Source organism: Hippocampus zosterae, chromosome 10, assembly GCF_025434085.1.
Source record: "Hippocampus zosterae strain Florida chromosome 10, ASM2543408v3, whole genome shotgun sequence".
In the NCBI taxonomy this organism is placed as follows: domain Eukaryota; kingdom Metazoa; phylum Chordata; class Actinopteri; order Syngnathiformes; family Syngnathidae; genus Hippocampus; species Hippocampus zosterae.
This window is the reverse complement of record NC_067460.1, coordinates 4085667-4109558: the sequence shown is the minus strand read 5'-3', so window position 1 is coordinate 4109558 and position 23892 is coordinate 4085667. Positions and strand designations below refer to the sequence as shown.

General features: G+C 41.8%; 2 protein-coding genes and 1 long non-coding RNA gene across 8 annotated transcripts in view; 2 read left to right on the top strand and 1 right to left on the bottom strand.

Moving 5' to 3' along the window:
* The window catches only part of nf1a (neurofibromin 1a), a 102765-nt gene that overhangs the window by 5786 nt on the left and 73087 nt on the right, over positions 1–23892 (bottom strand). For all 6 annotated transcript variants that reach the window (XM_052078760.1, XM_052078763.1, XM_052078764.1 and 3 more), the window contains 20 exons: positions 14585–15017; positions 14133–14473; positions 13007–13209; positions 11764–11957; positions 11479–11619; positions 9595–9874; positions 9275–9489; positions 9123–9184; positions 8895–9036; positions 8696–8797; positions 3118–3258; positions 2778–2904; positions 2254–2385; positions 2040–2175; positions 1546–1706; positions 1330–1452; positions 1131–1249; positions 922–1022; positions 306–448; positions 98–144 (listed from right to left, as the gene is read on the bottom strand). In XM_052078760.1, the coding sequence (XP_051934720.1) occupies positions 98–144; positions 306–448; positions 922–1022; positions 1131–1249; positions 1330–1452; positions 1546–1706; positions 2040–2175; positions 2254–2385; positions 2778–2904; positions 3118–3258; positions 8696–8797; positions 8895–9036; positions 9123–9184; positions 9275–9489; positions 9595–9874; positions 11479–11619; positions 11764–11957; positions 13007–13209; positions 14133–14473; positions 14585–15017 (3343 nt within the window). The remainder of the gene's footprint in view (positions 1–97; positions 145–305; positions 449–921; positions 1023–1130; positions 1250–1329; positions 1453–1545; positions 1707–2039; positions 2176–2253; positions 2386–2777; positions 2905–3117; positions 3259–8695; positions 8798–8894; positions 9037–9122; positions 9185–9274; positions 9490–9594; positions 9875–11478; positions 11620–11763; positions 11958–13006; positions 13210–14132; positions 14474–14584; positions 15018–23892) is intronic.
* Positions 10935–17520, top strand: LOC127609289 (uncharacterized). The gene is made up of 3 exons (XR_007964509.1): positions 10935–10967; positions 15157–15294; positions 15395–17520. It is a non-coding gene; the product is annotated as an uncharacterized LOC127609289 (long non-coding RNA).
* LOC127609224 (uncharacterized) lies at positions 17622–21439 on the top strand. Its single transcript, XM_052079062.1, has 2 exons — positions 17622–18021; positions 19608–21439. Exon 2 carries the CDS (start codon positions 19649–19651, stop codon positions 20681–20683), a length of 1035 nt encoding a protein of 344 aa, XP_051935022.1. The 5' UTR covers positions 17622–18021; positions 19608–19648; the 3' UTR covers positions 20684–21439.

Genomic DNA, 23892 nt, shown 5'->3' with positions numbered 1-23892 from the left:
ACGTTTTAAATGCCTCCTACATAGTAACATGTAACGCTTTGGCAAGCATACCGAAGATGGCCAAATTAAAATACAACATAGCAAGAATCTCTCTCACCTTTGAGAAAGGACCAGCAAATCTCCAAAGTCCATTAAACCCAAAACCTGTGAAATGAAAGGAGCAAGGGCAACGTGAGGAAGCAAGTGAGAGACAGAGTTGGGGGGGTTTGAATGTAACTTGGTTTGCATCTCAGTGAATCAACTTCCACATTTGGAATAATGTCACGTTGAGACACTGTGCAGAATTGAACACGGGGATATCTTACTCTGCAAATAGGAGGGCTGATACTGTGGCGGCGACTCCTCATGATACACCACACTCTGGACGATGCCGTGTACAGGGTTCAGGAGGTTTGTGTCCTGGCACATGGACAGCACAGTGTTGATCTTGGAGTCCAGCAAGTTGTGACTAAGGAGATCAAATACAAATCGGTGTGAACTTCATCTTACACGAGATGGTTGATCATAATCAAACCTCACGGTGCAGAGTGAATGGTTTTCTTTTCTTCTGTGACATCTAAACTCTGACAAATTGATGTTTGCCATCTGTTTATTTGACCTAGCTCAAGTTTGGAAGCAAACTGATGATGTTCACTCCAGCGGGGATCAAGGGTGATGGAAATCCTTTCATGAAAAGGGTCTGTCGTTACGTTTAGAGATCGAAATATAGCATTAACTTTCCCTTTTACTAAATATGTGACGAAAATTAAAAAAAAAAAAAAAACTTGACTTCCCCTTGAACACTATAAGCATACAATGGTGTCTACACACAGCTGCCTGTATAGTTCAAGATCTGCTTAGCCTGTCACATGATGCTGGAGGAAAACTTTCAACTAGGCGCTGATGAAGATGGACCTATAAGCATGTAGGTTGGCTACTTACACAACTGGAAAAACCTTTGGGAAGACAACGCTAGCTTCAGCCAAATACTCATAAAGAATTCGCTGATCAAAGTCATCTGTGGTGTATTTGACCTGGGTGGCCTGGTGTAAAAAAATAAAATAAAAATAATTAAAAAAAATTAGCGCATGGAACCATTAGCAAAGGTATGAGGGACTGCATGACTAGTAGAACACATTGTGCATCCTCACCAGCACAGTGAGAAGGAGAGCCTGGATCTTAGGATCAGTTAGCACCTCCTCATCCAGCAGAACATTGGACTCTGAGACAGACACTTTGCGAAGGTGGGAGTTTCCAATTCTTTGTGTTTCTGGATTTATGAATGACATGAAATGTCAGCAAATCATTATGTACAACAGAATTAAGAAAATGCTCCCGTGTCTGACGTACCCATCTCATAATCGTTTTCGGCAACCCGCCTCATTTTAGGCGGTGTTGTCATTCCGGATTCCATCTCAGATCTCTTTGGTGCTTTGGAGTCGGATATGAGATGATCAAAGCTTTTCCTGGTACCTACAAAACATGCAACCACAAGAACATTTATTTACAGTATAGGGGGAATAAACCTGGATGAAAGATCAGAGTGTGCTCCGGATTAAATCGTACCCAGAAGCTTCTTTGTAGTCGCTTGTGAAGGCTGACCCATGTCCAGACTCATTGACTTGCGTGTACGTGGGCTGATCTGCCCCACTGTGGGGTAATGATGAGCGGAAAGGTAGCGCTCTGAAACCTGAGGGGAGGTCCATGGTTGAGTTTCTCGCAGCGTTCTGTGAGGAAAAGGAAAAAAAAGGGCAACACTAATCACAGCTAGTTGACACGAAAGCTGATGACAAATGTCTGTAAAAAATTAGAAACTGTGTAAAATAAAGGAAATATCTGGTCTAAATAAACAAATCATGTCATCAACGGGCCACCCCTACATTTCAATGATGGCAATAACAATGTTTTCAGATACTCAATTAAAAATTAGGACTAAAGTGATTCAACACTGACGATAGTTGGCATCATTGTGACCAAGATTTACATCCATTTTTAATGTAATCCAGACTTCATTTTTGACAGTCAAAGCGTCAATTTACGCTCTCTGTCCATCGGCTCACCTGCAGCTGGGATCACTGATGAGACTGGAGTAGGTGTCCATTGGTACTGGGTCCATTGAGAGGTCTGAAATCAGTAGTGACTTCCTGTGTTTGAGACTGCAGCGACTTCGGACCTCCTCAGAAACTGTAAGAAGTGCTACAAAGAATAATCACGTTAAGATTTTTGGCAATAAAGGGAAGGAAAAGTTAAACTGGACCGAATTTTCTTACGTACCAGCCAAATAAGCCACACTCTGAGTGTTGACTTCAAACTTGTCACATTTTAGGTGCTTGCTGATGAGCGCCAGCAGCGTGTGCAGGATTCTCACAGTTCTTGCTACTGTGGTGGCTGATGGATGTCTGTAACCTACAAACCAAAACCACAGACGGCACAAGCAAGTACATCCAAAATGTTAACTTTTACTGTTAAGTGTTCGACTGATTAATCAATTCAAAGTGTGTTCTGTGACATACAAATGTCTACATAGGCAAAACACAAATTTGAAAATGAGGGATCATTTCCTCTATTTGATGTGGAAGCGCACCAAGACCACCCAAAAAAAGTGGGTCTCTGTCTAGTTGTTTGGTCCATTGCAGGATTCATTTCAGTGTATTCACATCTGTACAAGCCCAGACTGGCATGGGAAATGAACTGTGGACTGAACTGTGCGGGTGTGAAGACATCATTTAATGTGTAAATCTAAGCCTAAATGTGAGGCGATTCTCTCCTAATGATATTCAGTCAGTGGGAGTCTTTACCTTTGAGTAGGTGGCCCACAAGTGCAAAGTTGAAGTTGGCACTGAAGTTGAGGCCAACAAAGTGATCCATCTGCTTACAGTGCCATTCCACTGGGCGCCTGATCTCCATGAACACCTCTTCTGGACTCTTAAGGAGACAAAAAAATTATACGTTGCTTGATGAATTTGTCATAAAAATGAGAAGAGACCAGTGTTATCAAGCAATTTATTGGGGTTTCCTATCAAGAATCACCATCACAAAATCATCACACAATATGTGAAAAAAGGGGAGTGTTATACCCCAAATAGCATACAAAAGTGGATAAATGTAGTGCTTTTTGTAGTCATTAGTTTTTTTTACCTTGTCATTGAAGACACGCATTGTGTCAAGAGTGTGTAGGTTCTGCTCCAGCAAAGCAGTTCCAGCAGAGTACAGGTTTACTTCATCCAATTGAAGGACTGCTACTGCCACCCAAAACAGAGCTTTATGCATAGGAGACTCCTTTGGTCAGACAGAAACAAAACAGAGAGAGGAGGATGAAGTTTAAGTTGCTGGCATTAAATAGCATACAGTATATTGTACCAATTTCTTGCAAATCTGCAAAAGCTACAAATGGTTGAAACGGTCATATTACCAACCCAAGACAGTAACTCTGAGGTAAATCACATAAGTGACGAAGAGAACCACTGCACATGAACTATTTAACTCATTAAATGCCAAGAGTGACTCAAGTCACATTCAGTGAACTAGCATTTACTAAGTCCGGCGCATTCACACTGTTTATTCTTGTGTTGATTAATGTGCACTGTCCCAATGAATGAATAAAATAGATAGATAGCTAGAGTTACATCATTTTTTTTCTCTTTGTGCGGGATTGGTTTGGGTCGGCAAGGGTGTGCTCATACTTCTGCACTATTGGAATAAAAATAGAGTACACTTATGTTTGTGTGTGCGTTTACACATACGTCTGTTTGTGTGTGTGTGTGTGTGTGTGCGCGCGTTTACATCTGAGATCAAATTCGCTACAGTGAAAACCCCCCAGTTGTGAAAAATTTCTTGGTACAAACATGATTTCAGTGTAGAGGAGTTTCACTGTAGTATTATGAAAATCAAAACTGAATGATGAACAATGGCCATCATTTTCGCAGCGTTACATGAGGCACGATAGACTCCAACAAATGTGTTCACTTTGCAAAATACTTCATGCTTGCAGCTGAACTGTGCGCCTTTCAAATCCTGCTGACTCATGTGCCAGAATAAATTAACGAAAGAGTGCGTGCGATGAGCGTGAGATAATTTATCGATTTTATTGAACGTGCATGACGAATAAATCTGAATCCGATGCTTGACATGCAGTTTACTTGGTCGTTGTAGCATTAAAATTAAACAAAAAAAAGATGTTAATTTTAACATTTTACACGGAAGCTTCCGGTTAAATTTACTAAAGTTGTTACCGCTAAAGTTTACAGAACAATGCAGTAATAGATCATCGGTGGCACCTTGTGGACGCACAAGGAACCACCTTAACTGTTTTTATGGGTTCATGCCAAATCAGCCAGTTGGCTCAATCAAGTGGAATTAGTTTTAATGAAGCTTGGTGTACTTGTTGATAGTGATGGCACAACACTAAATCTCAAATTTTAGGTCCATCGGAGCAGGGGTTTGGAGCTGCGGGCCGACAAATTTTGACCTTTTTGGCAAAAAGTGGACCAGTTCAGAGGGTGCTCCGCCTACTGCCAGAAGCCAGCTCGGATAGGCTCTACCATACCCGTGACCCTCGTGAGGACAAAGTGGTTCAGATAACTGAAGGATGGATAAATCTGGTGATGAAACTTGACTTTGTGCCACTGCCTTTGTTTGTCGTTGCACTGAAGTATGAGTAATGGGAGTTGTGATTAATAAAATGAAACAAGGCTGGCCATAGCGATTTCCTGCTACTTGTTTATCCAAATCAGACGTTTTGTGTGTTATTGATCTGGCGTTGGACGTAGAGAGCATTGTAGAGAGTTTGAGTGTAGGCATTTATCTTAGCCTAGCTATGGCCCATCTCGGCTGCCCCGCTTTTGTTTATATTTACTTTGTGCCTATGCTGCCAAGCAGACCCGGCAACAATTCATGAAGATCCTGCTATCTCACCTGGGATGTTGCAAGTCGTCAATTCATAACCCAAGAGCACATTTCAAAAATGCTGTGAATTTTTGAAGGTTCAACGAGTGAAGCAGTATGCCCTCGGAGCATATTTCCAAAAGTACCCACGATGAGGCAACAGGAATGATGGGGACAAGTCTGAGCTTGGGTTTTGAAAACACATTTCCTCCCAAACATAGGATAGAGACCGTGGAGCCACTTAGATATGGTTGTTTCCTTCGTTATGATTATTTTTTTTGACTGGTGCAACTTATACTGTGGAGTAATTTAAAGTCCGAAAAATATGGTACATCGAGTTAACTTTTCATCACAGGCAAATAACTATTTTGGCAAAGAAGAACTTTGTGCTAGGGTCGAGGGGGTTTGAAATGCTGATTTTATATATATACGTCGTCCCGCACGCGGTCAGTCCTTCCGTCTGTCCCTTTTCAAAATGTACCTACTTCACCGCGCTGCTGCGCGCCGCCACTGCGCGCCGCCACTGCGCGCCGCCACTGCGCGCCGCCACTGCGCTGCTCAGGCAGTGGCTCACTACGATCGCGCGGGCATCTTAGCGAAAAAATGTTGTCTACCCACAAGCATTGCAATAAAATTGTTAGTTATTTAGTAGAGCTAAACATCTCTTTATTTTCGCGATAAGCAATGAAGATGAACAAAAAGTTGAACCAAGCAACAACACTTTTGTGGGCCGAAGGCCCACCTTACCAGCCTTCCGCAGGAACTAGCTGATGAGCCGCCCGGAGGGCGGCGAACCAGCTAGTACATATATATATAAAAAAAATCCTCATCTCACCCCTCGGGTGGTGTCCGTCCCTCATTCAGCTCGGGTCCTCTACCAGAGGCCAGGAAGCTTGAGGCTTCTGCGCAGTGTCCTTGCTGTTCCCAGCACTGCACATTTCTGGACTGAGATGTCCGATGTTGTTCCCGGGATCTGTTGCAACCACTCATCTAGTTTGGGGGTCACTGCCCCGAGTGCTCCGACCACCACAGGCACGACTGTCACCTTTACCTTCCAGGCTCTCTCCAGCTCCTCTCTGAGCCCTTGGTATTTCTCGAGTTTCTCATGTTCCTTCTTCCTGATGTTTCCATCACTTGGGACCGCTACATCCACTACAACGGCTTTCCTCTGCCCTTTATCTATGATCACGATATCTGGTTGGTTCGCCATTACCATCTTGTCAGTCTGGATCTGGAAGTCCCACAGGATCTTCGCTCTGTCATTCTCCACCACCTTCGGAGGTGTTTCCCATTTTGACCTTGGGGTTTCCAGTCCATACTCCGCACAGATGTTTCGGTAGACTATGCCAGCCACCTGGTTATGGCGTTCCATGTAGGCTTTCCCTGCCAGCATCTTACACCCTGCAGTTATGTGTTGGATCGTCTCAGGTGCCTCTTTGCACAACCTACACCTTGGGTCTTGTCTGGTGTGGTATATCTGGGCCTCGATGGCTCTGGTGCTCAAGGCCTGTTCCTGAGCAGCCAGGATGAGTGCCTCTGTGCTGTCCTTCAGGCCAGCCCTCTCTAGCCACTGATAGGACTTCTTGAGATCAGCCACTTCAGTTATGGTCCGGTGGTACATCCCATGTAGGGGCTTGTCCTCCCATGATGGTCCCTCCTCCAGCGCCTCATCTTCTGTTCCCCATTGTCTGAGACATTCTCTGAGTACGTCATTCGTTGGAGCCTTCTCCTTGATGTATTCATGGAGCTTGGATGTTTCATCCTGGACAGTTGCTCTCACACTCACTAGTCCTCGGCCTCCTTCCTTTCGGCTTGCGTACAGTCTCAGGGTGCTGGATTTGGGATGGAACCCTCCATGCATGGTTAGGAGTTTTCGGGTCTTAATGTCCGTGGTCTGAATCTCTTCCTTTGGCCACCTTATTATTCCTGCAGGGTATCTGATCACTGGCAGGGCATAGCTGTTTATTGCCCGGGTCTTATTCTTGCCATTGAGCTGGCTTCTTAGGACTTGCCTCACTCGCTGGAGGTATTTGGCCGTAGCCGCTTTCCTTGTTGCCAGTTCGAGGTTGCCATTGGCTTGTGGTATACCAAGGTACTTGTAGCTGTCCTCAATGTCTGCTATTGTTCCTTCAGGGAGTGAGACCCCTTCAGTGCGGACTACCTTTCCTCTCTGAGTCACCATCCGACTACATTTCTCAAGCCCGAATGACATCCCGATGTCGCTGCTGTAGATCCTGGTTGTGTGGATCAGGGAATCTATGTCCCTTTCGCTCTTAGCATACAGCTTTATGTCATCCATGTAGAGGAGGTGACTGATTGTAGCTCCATTTCTGAGGCGGTATCCATAGCCTGTCTTGGTGATTACTTGGCTTAGGGGGTTCAGTCCTATGCAGAACAGCAGTGGGGAGAGTGCATCACCTTGGTATATGCCACATTTGATGGACACTTGGGTAAGTGGCTTGCCATTGGCTTCAAGTGTGGTTTTCCACATCCTCATCGAGTTCGCAACGAAGGCTCTTAGGGTCCTGTTCACCTTATACAACTCCAAGCATTCAGTGATCCATGTATGTGGCATCGAGTCATAGGCTTTCTTGTAATCAATCCAAGCTGTGCACAGGTTGGTACGTCGGGACCTGCAGTCTTGTGCGACTGTTCTGTCAACCAGGAGTTGATGTTTGGCTCCTCTAGTATCTCTACCAATGCCCTTCTGTGCTTCGCTCATGTATTGATCCATGTGTCCACTTATCTTAGCCGCAATGATGCCTGACATGAGCTTCCATGTTGTGGAGAGACAGGTTATTGGCCGATAGTTGGATGGGGCTGCACCCTTCGAGGGATCCTTCATGATCAGGATCGTTCGCCCTTCGGTTAGCCATTCTGGGTGAGTCCCATCCCTCAGCAGCTGGTTCATTTGTACTGCTAGGCGCTCATGGAGTGCTGTGAGTTTCTTTAGCCAGTAGGTGTGGACCATGTCCGGGCCTGGTGCTGTCCAGTTCTTCATATCTGAGACTCTTTCCTGTATGTCTGCCACTGTTATGGTAACTGGGTTCTTTTCAGGAAGGTTGCTGTGCTCCTCTCTCAGGGTCACCAGCCATTGTGCACTGCTGTTATGTGCAACCTCCTTCTCCCATATGCCTTTCCAGTACCTTTCAGTTTCCAGTCTTGGTGGGTCAGCTCTGTTGTTAGGACCCTGCCACTGAGCGTACACTTTCGCAGGTTGTGTTGCGAACAGCCTGTTTATTCGTCTGGCCTCATTCTCTTTCGTGTACCGCTTTAGGCGACTGGACAAGGCTTGGAGCCTTTGTTTGGCAGTTTCGAGTGCTTCAGGTATGGTCATCTGGATGTACCTCTCGGGTATCGGCCTTTTCATCACACCTCTCTGGGCCTCCGTCAATTGACTCACATCTTTCCGGGCCGCCTTGATCTTAGCCTCCAACCGTCTTTTCCATGGTGGGTAACGTATCTCATTGCTTCCATGGTTGCCCTTATAGCCCAGAGTCTCCAGGATCACTGATGCTGAAGCGTATATCAGCTCATTGGTTTCTGTGATCGTTACGGTAGGGATCCCCCTCAGTGCTGCATTCACACTTTCTATGAGACTTTCAGATGGTACTTCACATAGCCGTTGTAATCGGTTTCTAGGTTGCCCAGCTTTCATTCTCGCCATGATCTATATATATATATATATATATATATATACACATATACACAGTATATTATATAAAAATAAACAAGCGGTCCCATGCAAAACATGTTTGCAAACCACTCTTATACAGCAACATATGATTACATAGGGAAAGTGTCAAGAATCCAATAAGTCCTCTGATCTTACCTTGCTGAGAAGAGGCTGCAGCTTGGTCAGCGCAATGACAGTGGCCTCTATCAATACTTGGCTGTTGTAATTATCAGGACCTTTTAGACAGCTCTCAAGACCCTAAGAATGTGAAAAATATGGAATGAATAAACGGTCTTTGAAATGTCATAGCATTCAAAGCCAAATAATCCAGTGACGAGTCAATGCTCCTTCTGACCCGGTCTATGCTGAGGAGAGGGCTGGCCTTGCTGAGGATTCGGATTATCTGCTTGATCTGACCGTGGCTGACCCGCTTACTGATACAACCAAACACTACGAGGGCTCTGGGCTGGAGAGATGGGTTGTACTGGAATGCAAACCTGGTCACAACCAAAATCAGGATTAAGAATAACAAGAACAATCATGGTTATTATCCAATAATAATAATGAAAAATATCTGTCATACTTTTGTGCAAGCTCTGTCCACTGGTCCAACCACTTACAAGACGGGATGTCCCTCATACAAGCCTATGGAAAATTTGTAAAACCCATTAGAAAGCAATGTTGTAACTAACAAGATTTCTTAACAATCAGCGAGGTGGTGGAAAAATGACTGACCTCCATGATTTCTAGTAAGGCCTCTGTTACAGTCTCCAGGGACGAAAGGGCAAAAGTCTCCCTTTCGTATGACCCCGGGGAGAAGGAGCGGTCTCTGTAGCTGGAGCGGAAGGCGATGACAGCTGCTGACTTGACTTTGCTGATTCCAAAGAGCAGGTAAAATTTGGGCAAGGAGAACTCTGTCAGGCTCAAACGCAGCACTTGTTTTGTCTCTTCTAATAAAAATGAAAAAGGATCCACTTAGAATGTCTTCTCAAATTATAAAAGTAGGTATCACGATTAATGTTCTCTATGGCAATATGATCAGTCGAAGTCCTCACCACTAAAGTTAAGCTGCGAGCAAGTGCAAAGGGAATGAATGATGTTGATAACTAAACCATGGGTAGAAGCCCTGAGGGACAGGGGCCCAGTGGCTACCAGCAGGGTCACAACATGGAACAGGTATGGAAGGTGGGCAGCAACATCCAAAGAGTTGTTGAAAGAAAGCATTAGCATGTAGCGTGCCAGAATGGCAATGTCATCCCACATCAGGTGCTGCTCCAGCGTTGGCGTTGGTGACAAGCAGGTCTTGTCGATGATCTTGCACATTCGACCAATGACCTGTCACAAAGAACAACAAATGAGACAGACATTCAACCACCCCTTTGCCAAAACTAATTTCTGGTTTCTTGCGGAATTAATAGAACCACACTGAACCCTCTGTAAATGCAAGGACCCAGCAAAGATTAAAATCAATGTTTTTCTTTGAAGACAGTGTTCAATGTTCATTATTCCATTTCATAGTAAACTTCACTTCATTGTAAACTCACGCCATCAAGCACGGCAATCACTTTAGGAATTTATTTTATTTATATATCGGCTACCAACCGATATGTGTTTTCAAGATTGACACTCAGCTCCCCTCTGTATGTGAAATAGAATTCACAGCATCAGACAAATAAGGAGAATTCTCCTCTCCTTTTGTGTTTTCTAGAGAAACGTATGGCACTATGATGAAGCAGGGAATGGAGATGTTATATGATCGTTTAACCAGGTTTCTGAGAATGCCACGATGGAAAAGGAATGTGACAGAATTGATCATCATTCCTCTTCTCCTTTGCAGTGCATGCATCACCTTTCAAAGTGTTCTTACTGCAGATCACGTCATCTGCAAATATGGTCCCTGGGGATTCCGTTTTAACCTCATTGGTCAGCCTATCCATCACCATTGCAAAGAGGAAGGGGCTTAGAGTTGACCCCTGATTCAGCCCAACCTCCCTTAAACTCCTCTGTCAGACCTAAAGCAAACCTAACCACTGTTTACTGTGTCCTACTTGATTCCTCTGTACTTAACGCAACTGCACGGTCAATTTAGACTTCAAAGAAACCGGTACAGATCGACCTTTTTAGCTATTTAATTGTTCTATAAATAAAAGAGCAACCCAGAGATAAAGTTTAAGTGAAAATCTTATCAATTCTATGATATGCAAAAGGAAATGACTTTTTTTTTACAGTATGATTTGGACTTCAAGTGCAACACTGGCTGTTCTGATGAAATGGTTGAAACAATGGACCACTTTCAGTAGATACTGCTGTCTACATAATAGGAGCCAGGGCCTGGGCTTACTATTGTGTGTGTCTGTTGTTTATGAGTAGCAAGTCTAACAGGGATACAGAACAGAAGTCATGAACGATGGATTTATTTCTTCAAGTGGTAAGTACATTAACCTTTATAGAAACAATTTTTAATAAATTGTATCGATTATTTCCATGTGTCTTTGAATAAATACTCTGATACTAAGTTGCCAAGCTGACGACTTAAATTATGACATCAAATAACATTCCATTACAGCTACTTTGATGATTCATTTTGGGTGTCATTATGAAGTAAAATGAGTTCAGAGTACTTCATTCCAGGTTCTCACTCATCCCTTATCCCTTGTCAGGATCCACCAAAAGTGAATCAAGGCAACTAAATTTGTTTTGGGTGATTGAAAATGTTTCATTTGTTATCCAAGGGGCGTCTTCAGTTCACTGAAGAAGTAACTAAGAAGTAGTGAAGTTGGCTATGAGTGACAATTTATGGGTGGTCAGTTTACATTCGACAGCAATATTTTGGCAAAGTGATGGGGTACACTTTGCCAAAACAGCTAGTTTTTCTGAATATACGGGTAAAAAACAAGTAACATCATCCCACGACATAACACAAAAGTACATAGCCTCACCTTACTGGAGACCAATTTAACATTTCCTGATGCCAAAGCCACAGCAGTATCAGCCATGACCTCAGCCTTGATAGAGCCCAGGCCTCCTGTCGCACTAGTTTTGATAAAGCTGTCCAACACCACGTCCAACAAATCTGTAATCTAAATACATGATGATAGCATTTAAGGACAAATGGCAAAAAATCCTAAATGAATTCTACACTCATTCATCCACCTGTCTATTTTCAGTACCGCAAAATGAAATACAGTATACACTTCCATGAGTAATTGCTGTGGTTCACTCACCTGGCCCAAGCTGCCCCAGATCTTAGCTTGAATGGATGGATACATTTGCTTTTCATTGATGGTCATCGTGATGAGCTTGTCTAAAATGGCAGTGACACGCTGCCGCTTGGCATCATCATTGTGCTTACAAAAGCGAACAAGGTTTAGCAGCCAGGGTGTCATGTACTCCAAACAAAGGTGCTTCAGCTCGATACCTGCAGAACAAACATTTTATGACATTATTCACTTTTTGGTCAACGGTAATGTTGAGGGGATACAATTTCAAGATACTAGTACAATGTATCCAGTGCAATTGAAAAAAAAAATACTCAAAACATTTCCAAGCAATGTGAGAGCAGCCAAATTGGGAAAAGGCTGAATAAAACATCGAATGTTGGTGAAGAGCTTGTTAGTGATCCACATTTTTTTAAAATATTAGAAGTGGGCATTCCTTCGTACTGATGGAAGGTGGATAGGTATTTCCGTCAGAAATTCAGGCCGACCCAACTGGGTCCAGTCCATCCCTTGACGGCGACACGCATATTGCGTGTTTGTGCCGGCACGCACCCCCGAAAACAGCAGACACACACACAAGCACAGCGTGGTGATTGGTGAAACAAAAACATTATGTGACATTTCATTGAGGTCCGTGGGGCTGAGATAAACTACACTTATCTAAAATTATGGCTGCCTGTCAGGTGTACGGCACCTGGGTGTGACGTTCTACCGTCAAGTCCGTTCTGGATGCCATTTGGCTATTGCCGATGACTCGGAACGGACCGGGCTGGCCTGAAACACTGAGAGAAGCTCACTGACTCACCGTACCGACGATGGCCACCCACGTTACTTTTGTGACATGACGGACATTACCACCACCGATATCACGAAAAATCTTTCTAGACTCATACTGTATGTCATGTCTTTGATTATCATTGTTGCTTGTTACAGCAACACTAGTCTAGCTCATACTACCAGAGACAAATTCGTTGTGGGTTTTACATACTTTGCCAATAAAGCCAATGCAGATTCTGAGGAAAACGTGATGCCTTGGCAGAAGTCTGCCTCAATTTTATTGTCTTTAGGAGTAAAACATGAGCAACAGTTCTGAATATGATACAGTACTGTTCAACACCACTGCAAACCACAACCACATCGGTAACATCTGTCCATCCTTCTACTTTATATAGCATACCTACAACATATATGTCATTCAGTTGGATACATTTGCGTTACTCCGTGTACAACGGCTCTGAAGGGTACTTACTAGATTTGCTGAAGCCAGAGATGCACTCCTCCAGAAACTCCAGTGTCAGATGGGGTTCATTGGCAGCTAGTGTCTTACTGATAGAGACGATGAAAAGAGTGTTGTTGGCTGGAATGCAGAGGCCTGATGTTTCCAACAACTGGCCTTCTATCTTCAGGTTGAAGGTGCAAGTCAAAGCACACAACAGATTGTAAGCCGCAGATCTGAGCAAGAATGGACACAGGATTGGTGTTAATATTTTACACCGATTACAAAAAACAGATATTCGCTTAACGATGTTAAAAAAAAAACAGGGTACACAGAGAAGCCACAATGAATTAATATATCACTTTAATAGTTTCAGCCCTGTATAAATATACACACTATGCAGATAAGCCTGTTTGGTACAAAGTAAACTTTGTGTTAAAAAACACCAACAACAACACTGAATGTCTGTTTATTGCTACAATATTAGTGACTAGTGCTTATACACTGCATTGGAGGAAACCTCAAGCTGCAAACATTAAAGCGGTTACTATCGAATAATTTGAGAACTGATTATCCGAACAACTTTTCCATCAAATAATCAATTCGTCAGACCCCCCCAAGAATATTCCTTACAGAATCTGTCCAAGCGTTGACACCTCTTTGCACATCGACTTTTTCTGAAGTTATTGTAAAGGAATACCATAGTCATTTTTAAACGGTGAAAATAAAAAAATAAAATAAGATCAGAGTCAGGGAATAGTGTATCTACACTTGGCTGATGCAGCGAGCACATCCCCGCAGCTGTGAGTGAGTGAAAGGGCAAACAGTGTTGGGAATGTTACTTAAAAAGTAAGTACCAGTAGTTACATTTACAAATTACTTTTTCCAAAAAGTAATTGAATGACTAACTTAGCTACTGCCTAATAATAGTAATTTGTTACTCAGCAAATTGTGATTTTTTTTTCCTATGATGTCCTATCTATAGTATAAAATGTTTATAATAGCTCAATCAATAAAAACTGCATACACTCTATAACAACAAAAAGCCTGTTCTTTCTAACTTAACTTTATTTCTGGTTTCAGTCTGTAAAGATTGGCATGCTGATGTATTTTTTTTAAACTGCTGAAAATAATTAGTATTTGTCTGTACTGTACTGACCTGAGACTGGGGTCAGAGCTGCCCAGGTTGAGCAGAGCAATATTTAACAGCGTGCCGGGAACGTCTTTGGGTCGGATCTTGGTGTGCTGAGGGATCGAGTCAGGCTGCGATAGCTCCCATCGCGTTCGAATGTGGATAACAGACTGGACAATTGCGTCACATTCTTGATGCATGAAAGTAAGCGGTGTGCCCTGATTGGCCATGGTGAGTGTGAACTGGCTCTCATCTACGAGACATATCTCCTCAATTTCTGAGGCATAGTAGACATCGTTGAGGAAGACAGGCTGTCCAAGAACACGGGTCCTTTCGGCCGAGGTCACCTGTACCGCTGTTGAGCCGACCTGAAGGCGGAAGAAAATACATTGTTTGACCTAATCGAGTTTGCTTGGGTAGGGTAATGCAGTTAACAGCAGATTCAGACGTGCATCCAGTAAAAATGAGTCAATCCTCACCTTTATTGAGACCTTGGTATCTTTGTGAGCCAGTTTGAGAGCATTATGGAATACTTTGAGATCTTCCTCCAGAGTTAGCGTGGCAGCAGGTAGCTTCTGTTGGTCAGGTTCAATATGCTCGGCGAGCTTAGCTGGAGAGTCAATGAACTGGAGCCTCTTACTCCCCTTTAAACCAGTCAGTAGCCGCTCATGGTATTTAGTGTACTCTCGCACCCAAGTATTGCAGTTGTAGACATAGACAGCGGCAACGTTTTCATATGCAAAACCGGGAAAAACCACAAACCACTTGGACAAAAAATCTGTCTTGAAGCGGTTGCTTGGGCCCACATGAGTCAAGTCCACCACAATCTCATATGGTTTGGCGTAATAAGGTTTCAGGGTGAGGAGTACATGGTAGATGAGCAGGTCTCCATTGATCTGTCCAGTTTTGAATCTAAAAGGAATGATACGAAAACAAACAGTGACATATTTAAGATTTTCTGTGGTAGATAATGTTCATCAATGTGCATTTGATGTGTGTGACAAATAGTGAATATTGTTGAAATACCAAAACATATGTCTTTTGTTGGCAGATTTGAGTAACAAAAGCAAGGTGTTCGAAATAACATATCTAAAGAGCCAGGAAGTTGCTTCATTGTATTTTGAGAAGACAGCCGGAATTGTGCAACTCCACCAAGATCTCTTTTCTCCTTCTCCCTTTCTCTAAAGAAGTAAGTATTGACACAAAATTGTGCAACATCAGTTTCGGCAATGTTCAGAAATGTTTAATCAACGTGAGATGAATTGAAATATTTTTTCTCTAAATCACAGAACAGAATGGAAGGAACTAAAGCTCTCTGGCTGTTGGTCACACTGTTACTCCGTCACATCAACGCAGACCTCTCCGTTCCAACTTTGGAGCTGAACCAAACCACCAAAGACCACGCAAACTTTCCTGACAAGGACAACAATGGCACGCGAGCAGACTGTTTGGTTGACACTGAGATGGGTGTGATTGCAATAAGCTCGGCAGGGGGTCTGATTCTTTGCCTAGTGATTGCCACTGTGGTATTAGCCTGTCAACTCTACCACATTCGGCGCCAGGTTTACTCTCCACAGGCCTCCCACTCCAATATGTACTTGGTGAGTAGTACAGACTACTGGGACACTCACCCACCTGCGATTGAAGGCCTGGATGGGCCGTGTGACACCAGTGTCATGCTGGAGGAGGTGACAGCAGACAACACAATTCAGGAAGAGAACGAAGTTGAATTGCAAAGGGAAGAGGAGGGGGCAATGGTAGAAACTAAACAGAAAGGATCAGCTTTCAATCCTGAGGCGAGTGATGGTCAGATGCTGAGCTCAGACTCAAAAGACTTGTCTGGAAATCTCAAGTGACTTTGGTAAAGAGCAGTCTTTAAACGCAGAAGCCTCGTGGCTGTTCAGCTCAAAGGATATTTAACAAGGTGTGTTGTGTGTCCTATAACTAGGACTATTAAAATCGAAGAGAAAAACTACGATGCACTATGGGGTCACAAGATATGGACCTCTAGGTAGGTTGTTTGGATCAGGTGTGTACTGTATGTGAATGGTTAGGCAGAAGACTCCGTGCCGACCTTTGATGTGAACTTTTTTTTGGGGGGGCGGCTGAAATTACATCACATAATAACAGAAACGTATGCCAATAAGTCTTATTCATCTTCCTACAATAATGGCCAAAGGCATTTAGTTTTTTCGGTTTTCTTTCTGACAACACAAACAATTGACAAAAAAGGCAAAAAGGTTATTCTGCCCAAACTATGACTGAGGCCAGTATTTTACGTGATGACTTTATGGACCAAACATTTAGCAAATCTCGTTAAAAAGGTTAATTCACTTCATAACCCATACTGTGGTAATTTTTTTTCTTTATGTGAAACTTGCAATTGTCGTTTCAGATCATTTTCTAAAATCACTCGAGTTCCAGATGACTCGTGAACTTTGTGAGACCAATAACGCGTAAAATAGTGTATAGTGTGAATGTAAACAGAAAATATGTCCTATCTAGCAGACAACAGTTGTTTAGTGGAAAGTATGCGCAAATTTCAGTTGGAGTCAGCCAGAATTCCAGAATACAGTGACTCCTCGACTACCTGTGAAGTAATTGGAATTTTTGTAGTACAAAACTGAAAATATTCACTGAGAACCCCTTTTGGAAAAAAATGTTTGTATTCAAGGTGGAACTTCTTTTACAAACAAGAGTCGACTTACCTCAATTCATGTATTAAAAACATTAGCGCATCTATGCACCTCTGCATCCAAATGATGTGGCGACATGCATGTCATGCACTTGGAAATAAAACAATCTGTGGGCCATTTATTCTGAATAGTAATGTTTAAATATGAATTTGAAGTTCTATTTAAATTTTTGTGGACATTTTTCTCCATATTGGTTGACAAATGGAGAGCAAATGATAAGAAAACTTCAGTACAACCAAATGTCCCTGTATTCCAAGCTCTGATTGCGATCCAATTTGCGAATAGTGGTCATGTCCATTTAATTTTCTTCTGATATAAGCTCACCTTCAGCTGGGTGCCGAGTCTCTAAACAGACACTGCACCATGGGCTCACAAATTCTGATGGGCCACATGTTGAAGAAACCAAGCGCAGGACACTTAGAAATTACGAACATCACCACCTAATGATAAGTTGTACAATTACTCATTTATTTGTATTTGTTTCTTTGCCCGTACCTCAAAATATGTCTCAAAGTTAAACTACATGGTGTAAATCAGGTTTGGGACTGCTGTTTTAACTCAAGCTAACAAAAAGTGTGTTTCTTCAAAGAGAAAAATGAAGCCCGGTGTATACTTGATTTACTTCCATTCAGACTGTCCATATTATTTATTAAAAATAAAGACCAAAATACTTCAGTAATTTCTCTACCATAATTAATAAAGAGCACAATGATCTTTCAGTTTATCTCCCCTGAATCTTTGCCGCTTTTGTCTTCTAGCTTCCAAGGTTATAGCAACTTACAAGGGTACTACATCTTGCCACTACCGAAAGTTCATTATTATATAAACCCATAAATTTATTTTATCCAAACCTCTATCAACACACATGTGCATGATCTATTATACCATCACGTTATGAACATATGTGTCTTTTGTCTTTGAGCTCGGCATTTTTGCAACATCCGCATTGTGCTGTGGAGTCATTTCCTGCAAAAATCTGACTTTGGCAACCTATTGAATTCGGCAGCTAAGTTTATTAGCGTGACGATACTTCAGTGAACACAGGCGATTTAGAATGCACTGGCTTGCCACCAGTTTCACAAGACTTCCTGAAAGTGAAACAGGAGTCGGTCAGTCTTTCAAACTGTAAACACAGCAGTTAATAGAATCCACACCCGGTGCTCTTGCTTCAATTTACCAGACATTCTGCGTGTGGTTTCAGACCAATCCGACAATCCGTGGTAAGAAATTCTACACTTTCATCAATATTTTCTTACCGTCTTTAAGACGAAATTTGTGCTTTTACCATTCTGATCATCATGAAAAGTCCTACCATCTACAAACAAGCATGATTTATTAGCCTTTTGCTCAACCCAGTCATTTCATTCAGGATTTGATCCATTTTAATGATGACAGACACTATCTCCCGCCAAAAAGAGTAGCTCTGCTGATTACATTTGAGTTGTGTCAATTCAGTGTGATCGACTAGATAGTAGAAGTCGCTTAATATAATAACCGAGCTGGTCCTAATTTGTTGCTTTAATGTGCAAAATGTTTTGGCTTACAGATGCAATGAGTCATTTTCACACATTACATCTTATAAAAATGATTTGGGTTTTGTCATTTTATTCTGTTGTGTAATAGGATATTTTAGTACCGTCAACTAAGACATAATACAAACTAGGGCTGAATCACTTAGGTAAAGACCGAACAGTTTTTTTTTCTGATTCCAATTTTGAGTTATTTCATGATTTTCTTTAAACTCCAGTGCATTATTCACTATCAGTAACATACAAAATGACAAAATAAAATCATACTGTCAAAACTTTAATAATGCACTGACACTAAAGAGGTGACAGAAGCTTGTTTTTTTAGGTTTTTAAAATGGTTCGGGAAAGCAAGATCTATTGCTTGCTCTCATAATTGCATTAAGCAATTATGTAGAATAATTTAGATTTTTTTTACCAAAAATATTTAAAATTTTGTACTAATGTACATGCATTTTGTACATGAATATAAGATGATATGTAAAAATGTTTCCCATATTTATGTCAACTGCCTCGAACAGAGACTGAGGGCTTATTTATATGGATTCATTGAAATCCATATCATGGTAGAAATTGAATCCCTTCACATTAACAATGAGTGTAAAAGTGCAGAAAAGTATTTCTGAACGGGTTAGGCTCAGAAAGTACTTTTACTGTTCTCTTTGCTTCTTTTCCTTCAAATTTGGCATTTGCATTTTCTTTTATGAAATGAAATTAACAAATAAAAAACATCTAGTCTTATGCAAAGCAAAATTGATCACACACAAAAAATAATTTTGAGAGTATGTAGATCTCAAAACTCAGTACATGTGGTCATGAAAACCAACACAAATAATATTGTTGACATAAATATTTTATATTCTTATGACCTGATAAGCTCCTTGTCACGGCTGAGGTCAGCCATAACCGATTCATTTCTCGTTTGAGTGTGCGCTTAAATCCTGAATGCAGCTGTTGTCTTAATTTTCTCTAGATAAGTATTAATTGCATGAGTAATTTGCTGATCACAGCTAGTTGCAATATCAGAAACAAGTAAACAAGGTGTGATCTGTTTGGTCCATTTTGATTTTTGGAACCAATATGATTTTTTTTTTAACTTACAGTTTTGCTCCAAAAAAGGAATGAACAAAAATGAAACATGGATTTCCTCGATCAAATTAGCAACCAATCATATGACACACTTTAACAAAAAAAAAAAAAAAAAAATGCAATAGCTACGGCTATGGGAATATCTTTTATTCATTGATGTAGCATTTAAACTTAACTTTCTATAATTACAGCTGCACACACAAACCAACTGGCAACAACACAGACGGAAACTATGATCCTCTACCTCGTAAGCCTAGTTTTCACATTGCCACTGCAAACAAGTGGTGCAACGACAATTGGCCATGGTCACAGTATAATTGGAGTGACAACTGGTGAGATCAAAGAAAATCACACTCATGTCAAGCGTCCAACAGTAACTTACAATCAGAAACCTCTAAACATCACTGAAGAAATGAAGGCGGCTCAGGCAACAACAACCGGCTTCATGACTTCCCTGAAAACAAATTCACCGGTAGGAATGACAAACGCCACCAAAGTAATTCAAAGCACTGCATCTCCAATGCTCACAAGAGCCACCCAAAGCCAGAACATGGAACAAACGGTCCTCCCTTCGACTATTAAAATGACCCATTCATCTATAGACTCAAACCTCATTTCTACTGCAGCCACATCTTCAACCACGTCTCTCGAAAACAAACCTACAAATATAGGTGGGGATACTACGCCGTCCACAGAGTCATACAAACCTTCAAGAGTCACTATCATCACTGAGCCAAATAAAATCCAAGAACCTCCAACAGAAAATTTGAATCCCGTCTCAATTCACAGCCATGTAGTGGCAGGACTAATAGGTGTGGCTCTGGTATCAATGGTTGTTGGAATCTTGGTCATCATTGTGAAACGCAAACTTCAGAAAGAGCAGAAAACAACGACTGCCTGGGCTGGTCCTTCGCCATTTCTCAACCACGGAAATGACAACGGACAAGTAACACTGAGGTCATCGAATCGGATTTCTGCTGCCAGCTTCCTGTATCAGAAAACTTCCAAAAGGCTGTCTTTACTCCCGGAAATACAAGAGGAGTCGGAAGCCAAAACACCAGCTTCTACTTTTGGAAGGACACATCAAGGGAGTACATCTGAATCAGAATTGGATACCAGAAGTGCACTGGAAAGAATTGATACAAAAAAGACTGAGGATAATTCTCCCATTGTAACTTCAACAAAACAAAGCATTACAAATGGCGATGCTGGCAACGAAAACTGTGACTCTATCGGCACTCAGGAAAATGACTTTGGGCAATCTTAATTACGTAAAAAATCTAAACCAACAAAAGGTCATTGACAAATACTCTATGAAGAACATTTTCTTCCTGTGACCGAAAAGATTAGGCAGCATATTGCCAAAAAAAACAAAAAAAAAAAATCTGACATCTTCTACATAAGATGCACAGTGTATTGAAGCTACAATCAATTCATGAAGACAATAAAAACTTAAATAATGTAAAACAGGAAATTGCTTAAGAGTTGACTACTGTCGGAAAGAACAGTGAAAAGGAAAATTTTCGTCACTTCTGTTCCAACGCTTGTAAGAGCTGTATGTGCAGATCTGGCTGGCTGTGTCTGCCGCAGAATTGGCAATTGGCACTCAACGGGCAAATTACGAGAGTATGCTTTGATCGCCCAACCGGAATAGCCGTCAACCTGCTCACATTAATCCAAGGCATTAGTGTTTGTATCGATCAAGTAGACAAGTGCCCTACAAATGTCAAATAACATTTTCAGAAAGTAACAGTTGACAAACGACTGACGATAAGATCAGCGGAAGACACAGCGCAGCTCACTTGGTTGTGATGAAACGAAAATGGCTTACATATTGTCTGTTGATTCCAATCCTTGTTTCATGAGTTTGAACAACCACAAACGCTGTTTTGCTGCACTATTTTTATTCCTTAATATTCATTTCAGCAACTCATGCCGTTTTTATTCATTCTTGGCTCTTAATTTATTTTTTCCTGTGTTTGTTTTTTGGAATTTATTTGGATAAATAAAAATATTAACATCATTACTATATGTTGTCAGTGTCTCTGTGAGTCACTTGTACTGTATGATTGTTAATCCATCCATTTTCTGAACCGCTTAATCCTCACCAGGGTCGCGGGGGTGCTGGAGCCTATCCCAGCCGTCTTCGGGCAGTAGGCGGGGGACACCCCGAATCAATTGCCAGCCAATCGCAGGGCTCACAGAGACGAACAACCATCCACGTTCACATTCACACCTTGGGACAATTTAGAGCATCCAATCAGCCTGCCATGCATGTTTTTGGAATGTGGGAGGAAACCGGAGCACCCGGAGAAAACCCACGGAGGCCCGGGGAGAACATGCAAACTCCACACAGAGAGGCCGGAGCTGGAATCGAACCCGGTACCTCTGCACTGTGAAGCCAACGTGCTAACCACTGGACTACCGGGCCGCCCCTATCACTGTTAAATTATTCATTTTAAAGGGGGGAAAAATAATAGCGTCTCATGCCATGTCTTTTGTTGAACATAATGACTGTTTGCAAGGTATTGAGAGTGATTGACCAAGTAAATTTTATTGACTTCCATTATTTTTCAAACACATTTTAAACTTAACATTATATCCCTCCTATTCAGGTGGAACAGGCCTGCAAGTAGCGAAACTTTGCATGTAACTTACATCCATTAAAAAAAAAAACACAGTACTATACTTTTTTTTACGCCCCCAAATTAAATGGGAATAAACCACCTAAACGTGTTTTGCATTAAAATGGGGGCTGGCTTCCACCCAAAAATATTTAAGGGAGAAAAAAAAAAATCACCGTATTTTCCACACTATAGGGCGCACCAAAAAGTCTTCCATTTTCTTAAAAGCTCACCGAGCGCCTTAAAATCCAGTGCGTCTTTTGTATGGTCATTACGGTAATATGTCGACTCCAAGATGGCTCCTTCCTGAAGACATGCTTCCAATGTTATGACTTGCTGTTGGTTCAGTGAACTGTGTCGCTGCTTTATTAAATAAGTTTGTGTTGCAGCTCCGAAAAAAGGGTAGCTCTGGTGTTCATTTTTTTAAAACAGTCTCAACAAAACAGGTACGTCTTTGTCTGTCTCCGTGCCTTCTTTCGTTCGATTCGAGAGGCGTTCAAGACCGCCTCCAAAAACATAAACTACTGATTACTTCAACGAAACTACAGAAATTGAAAATAATATATCAAAACTGAAATCAAGCGAGGATATCACAAAATAATTCCATTGCCCCACCCTACAGAATTTATATTGTGATTACATCATTTGTAACACGACTGACATCTTGTGTTATTTTGACTTCAAGATGGCGCCGCGAGAGTGGCTGCCTTTCCAGCAACTCCTATTTATTTTGTTCTTCTACTTCTTCCTCTCATAACTTTGCTGCTGTGAAGTCGGAATTTCTCCATTGTGAGACTATTCAAGGTTTTCTTATCCGATCGTACTCTTGGAGCTACGATAAAGGAAATGCCAATGTGTTTTTCGGAAGCGGTCATGAACGCCTCTCGAGTTGACCGGAAGAAAATAAGGGAAAGAGACGGACAAAGACACATGTGTATTTATTGAAAAAATTAGAGCTGTGGTTGTTTATTTTTAAACGCAGACTTTATTAATGGTTTTCACAGTCTGAACAAATACAACTACTGTACGTCTTTGTTCATCTCCGTGCCTTCTCTTCGGTTCCACTCGAGAGGCGTTCATTGCCGCCTCCAAAAAACGTAAATTAATTCTTACTTCAATGAAACCACGAAGAAAATCAAGCGAGGAAATCACAAAATAAATTCTGTAGGGGGGGACATACTGTAGAATTTATTTTGTGATTTCCTCTCTACATTTTCTGTTTTGATGCATTATTTTCAATTTCCGTAGTTTCATTTAAGTACAATAATAGTTAATTTAAATTTTTCAGAGGCGGTCATGAACGCCTCTCAAGTTGAACGGACGCCTCTCGAGTTGAATGGAAGGAGCGTACCACCATCTAGTGGAGGCATTGCACCTTTTAAGGCGAAGCGTCTAATGTATGAAAATAATTTACAAAATAGCCATTCATTGAAGGTGCGCCTCATAATCCAGTGCGGAAAATACGGTATTTTACACGTGCGCGCACACACACACACACACACACACACACACACACACACACACACACACACACACAAATCAAATATCTTTGTTTTCAAATCTCTGAATAATCTCGCGCCACCTTACCTCTCTGAGCTCATACGCCCCTACACCCCTGCCCGGCGCCTCAGGTCTGTGGACCAGTCTTTGCTAGACGTACCAAGAACTAAACTGAGGCTCAGAGGGGATCGAGCCTTTTCTGTTGCTGGTCCATCTCTCTGGAATGACCTCCCACTGAACATTCGGCAAGCCTCCTCGCTGCCCATCTTTAAAGCCCTCCTCAAAACTCACTTGTATTCTTTGGCGTTTGACTCAGCATGACTTAGATTTGCTCTTGATTTTACTGCTTGGT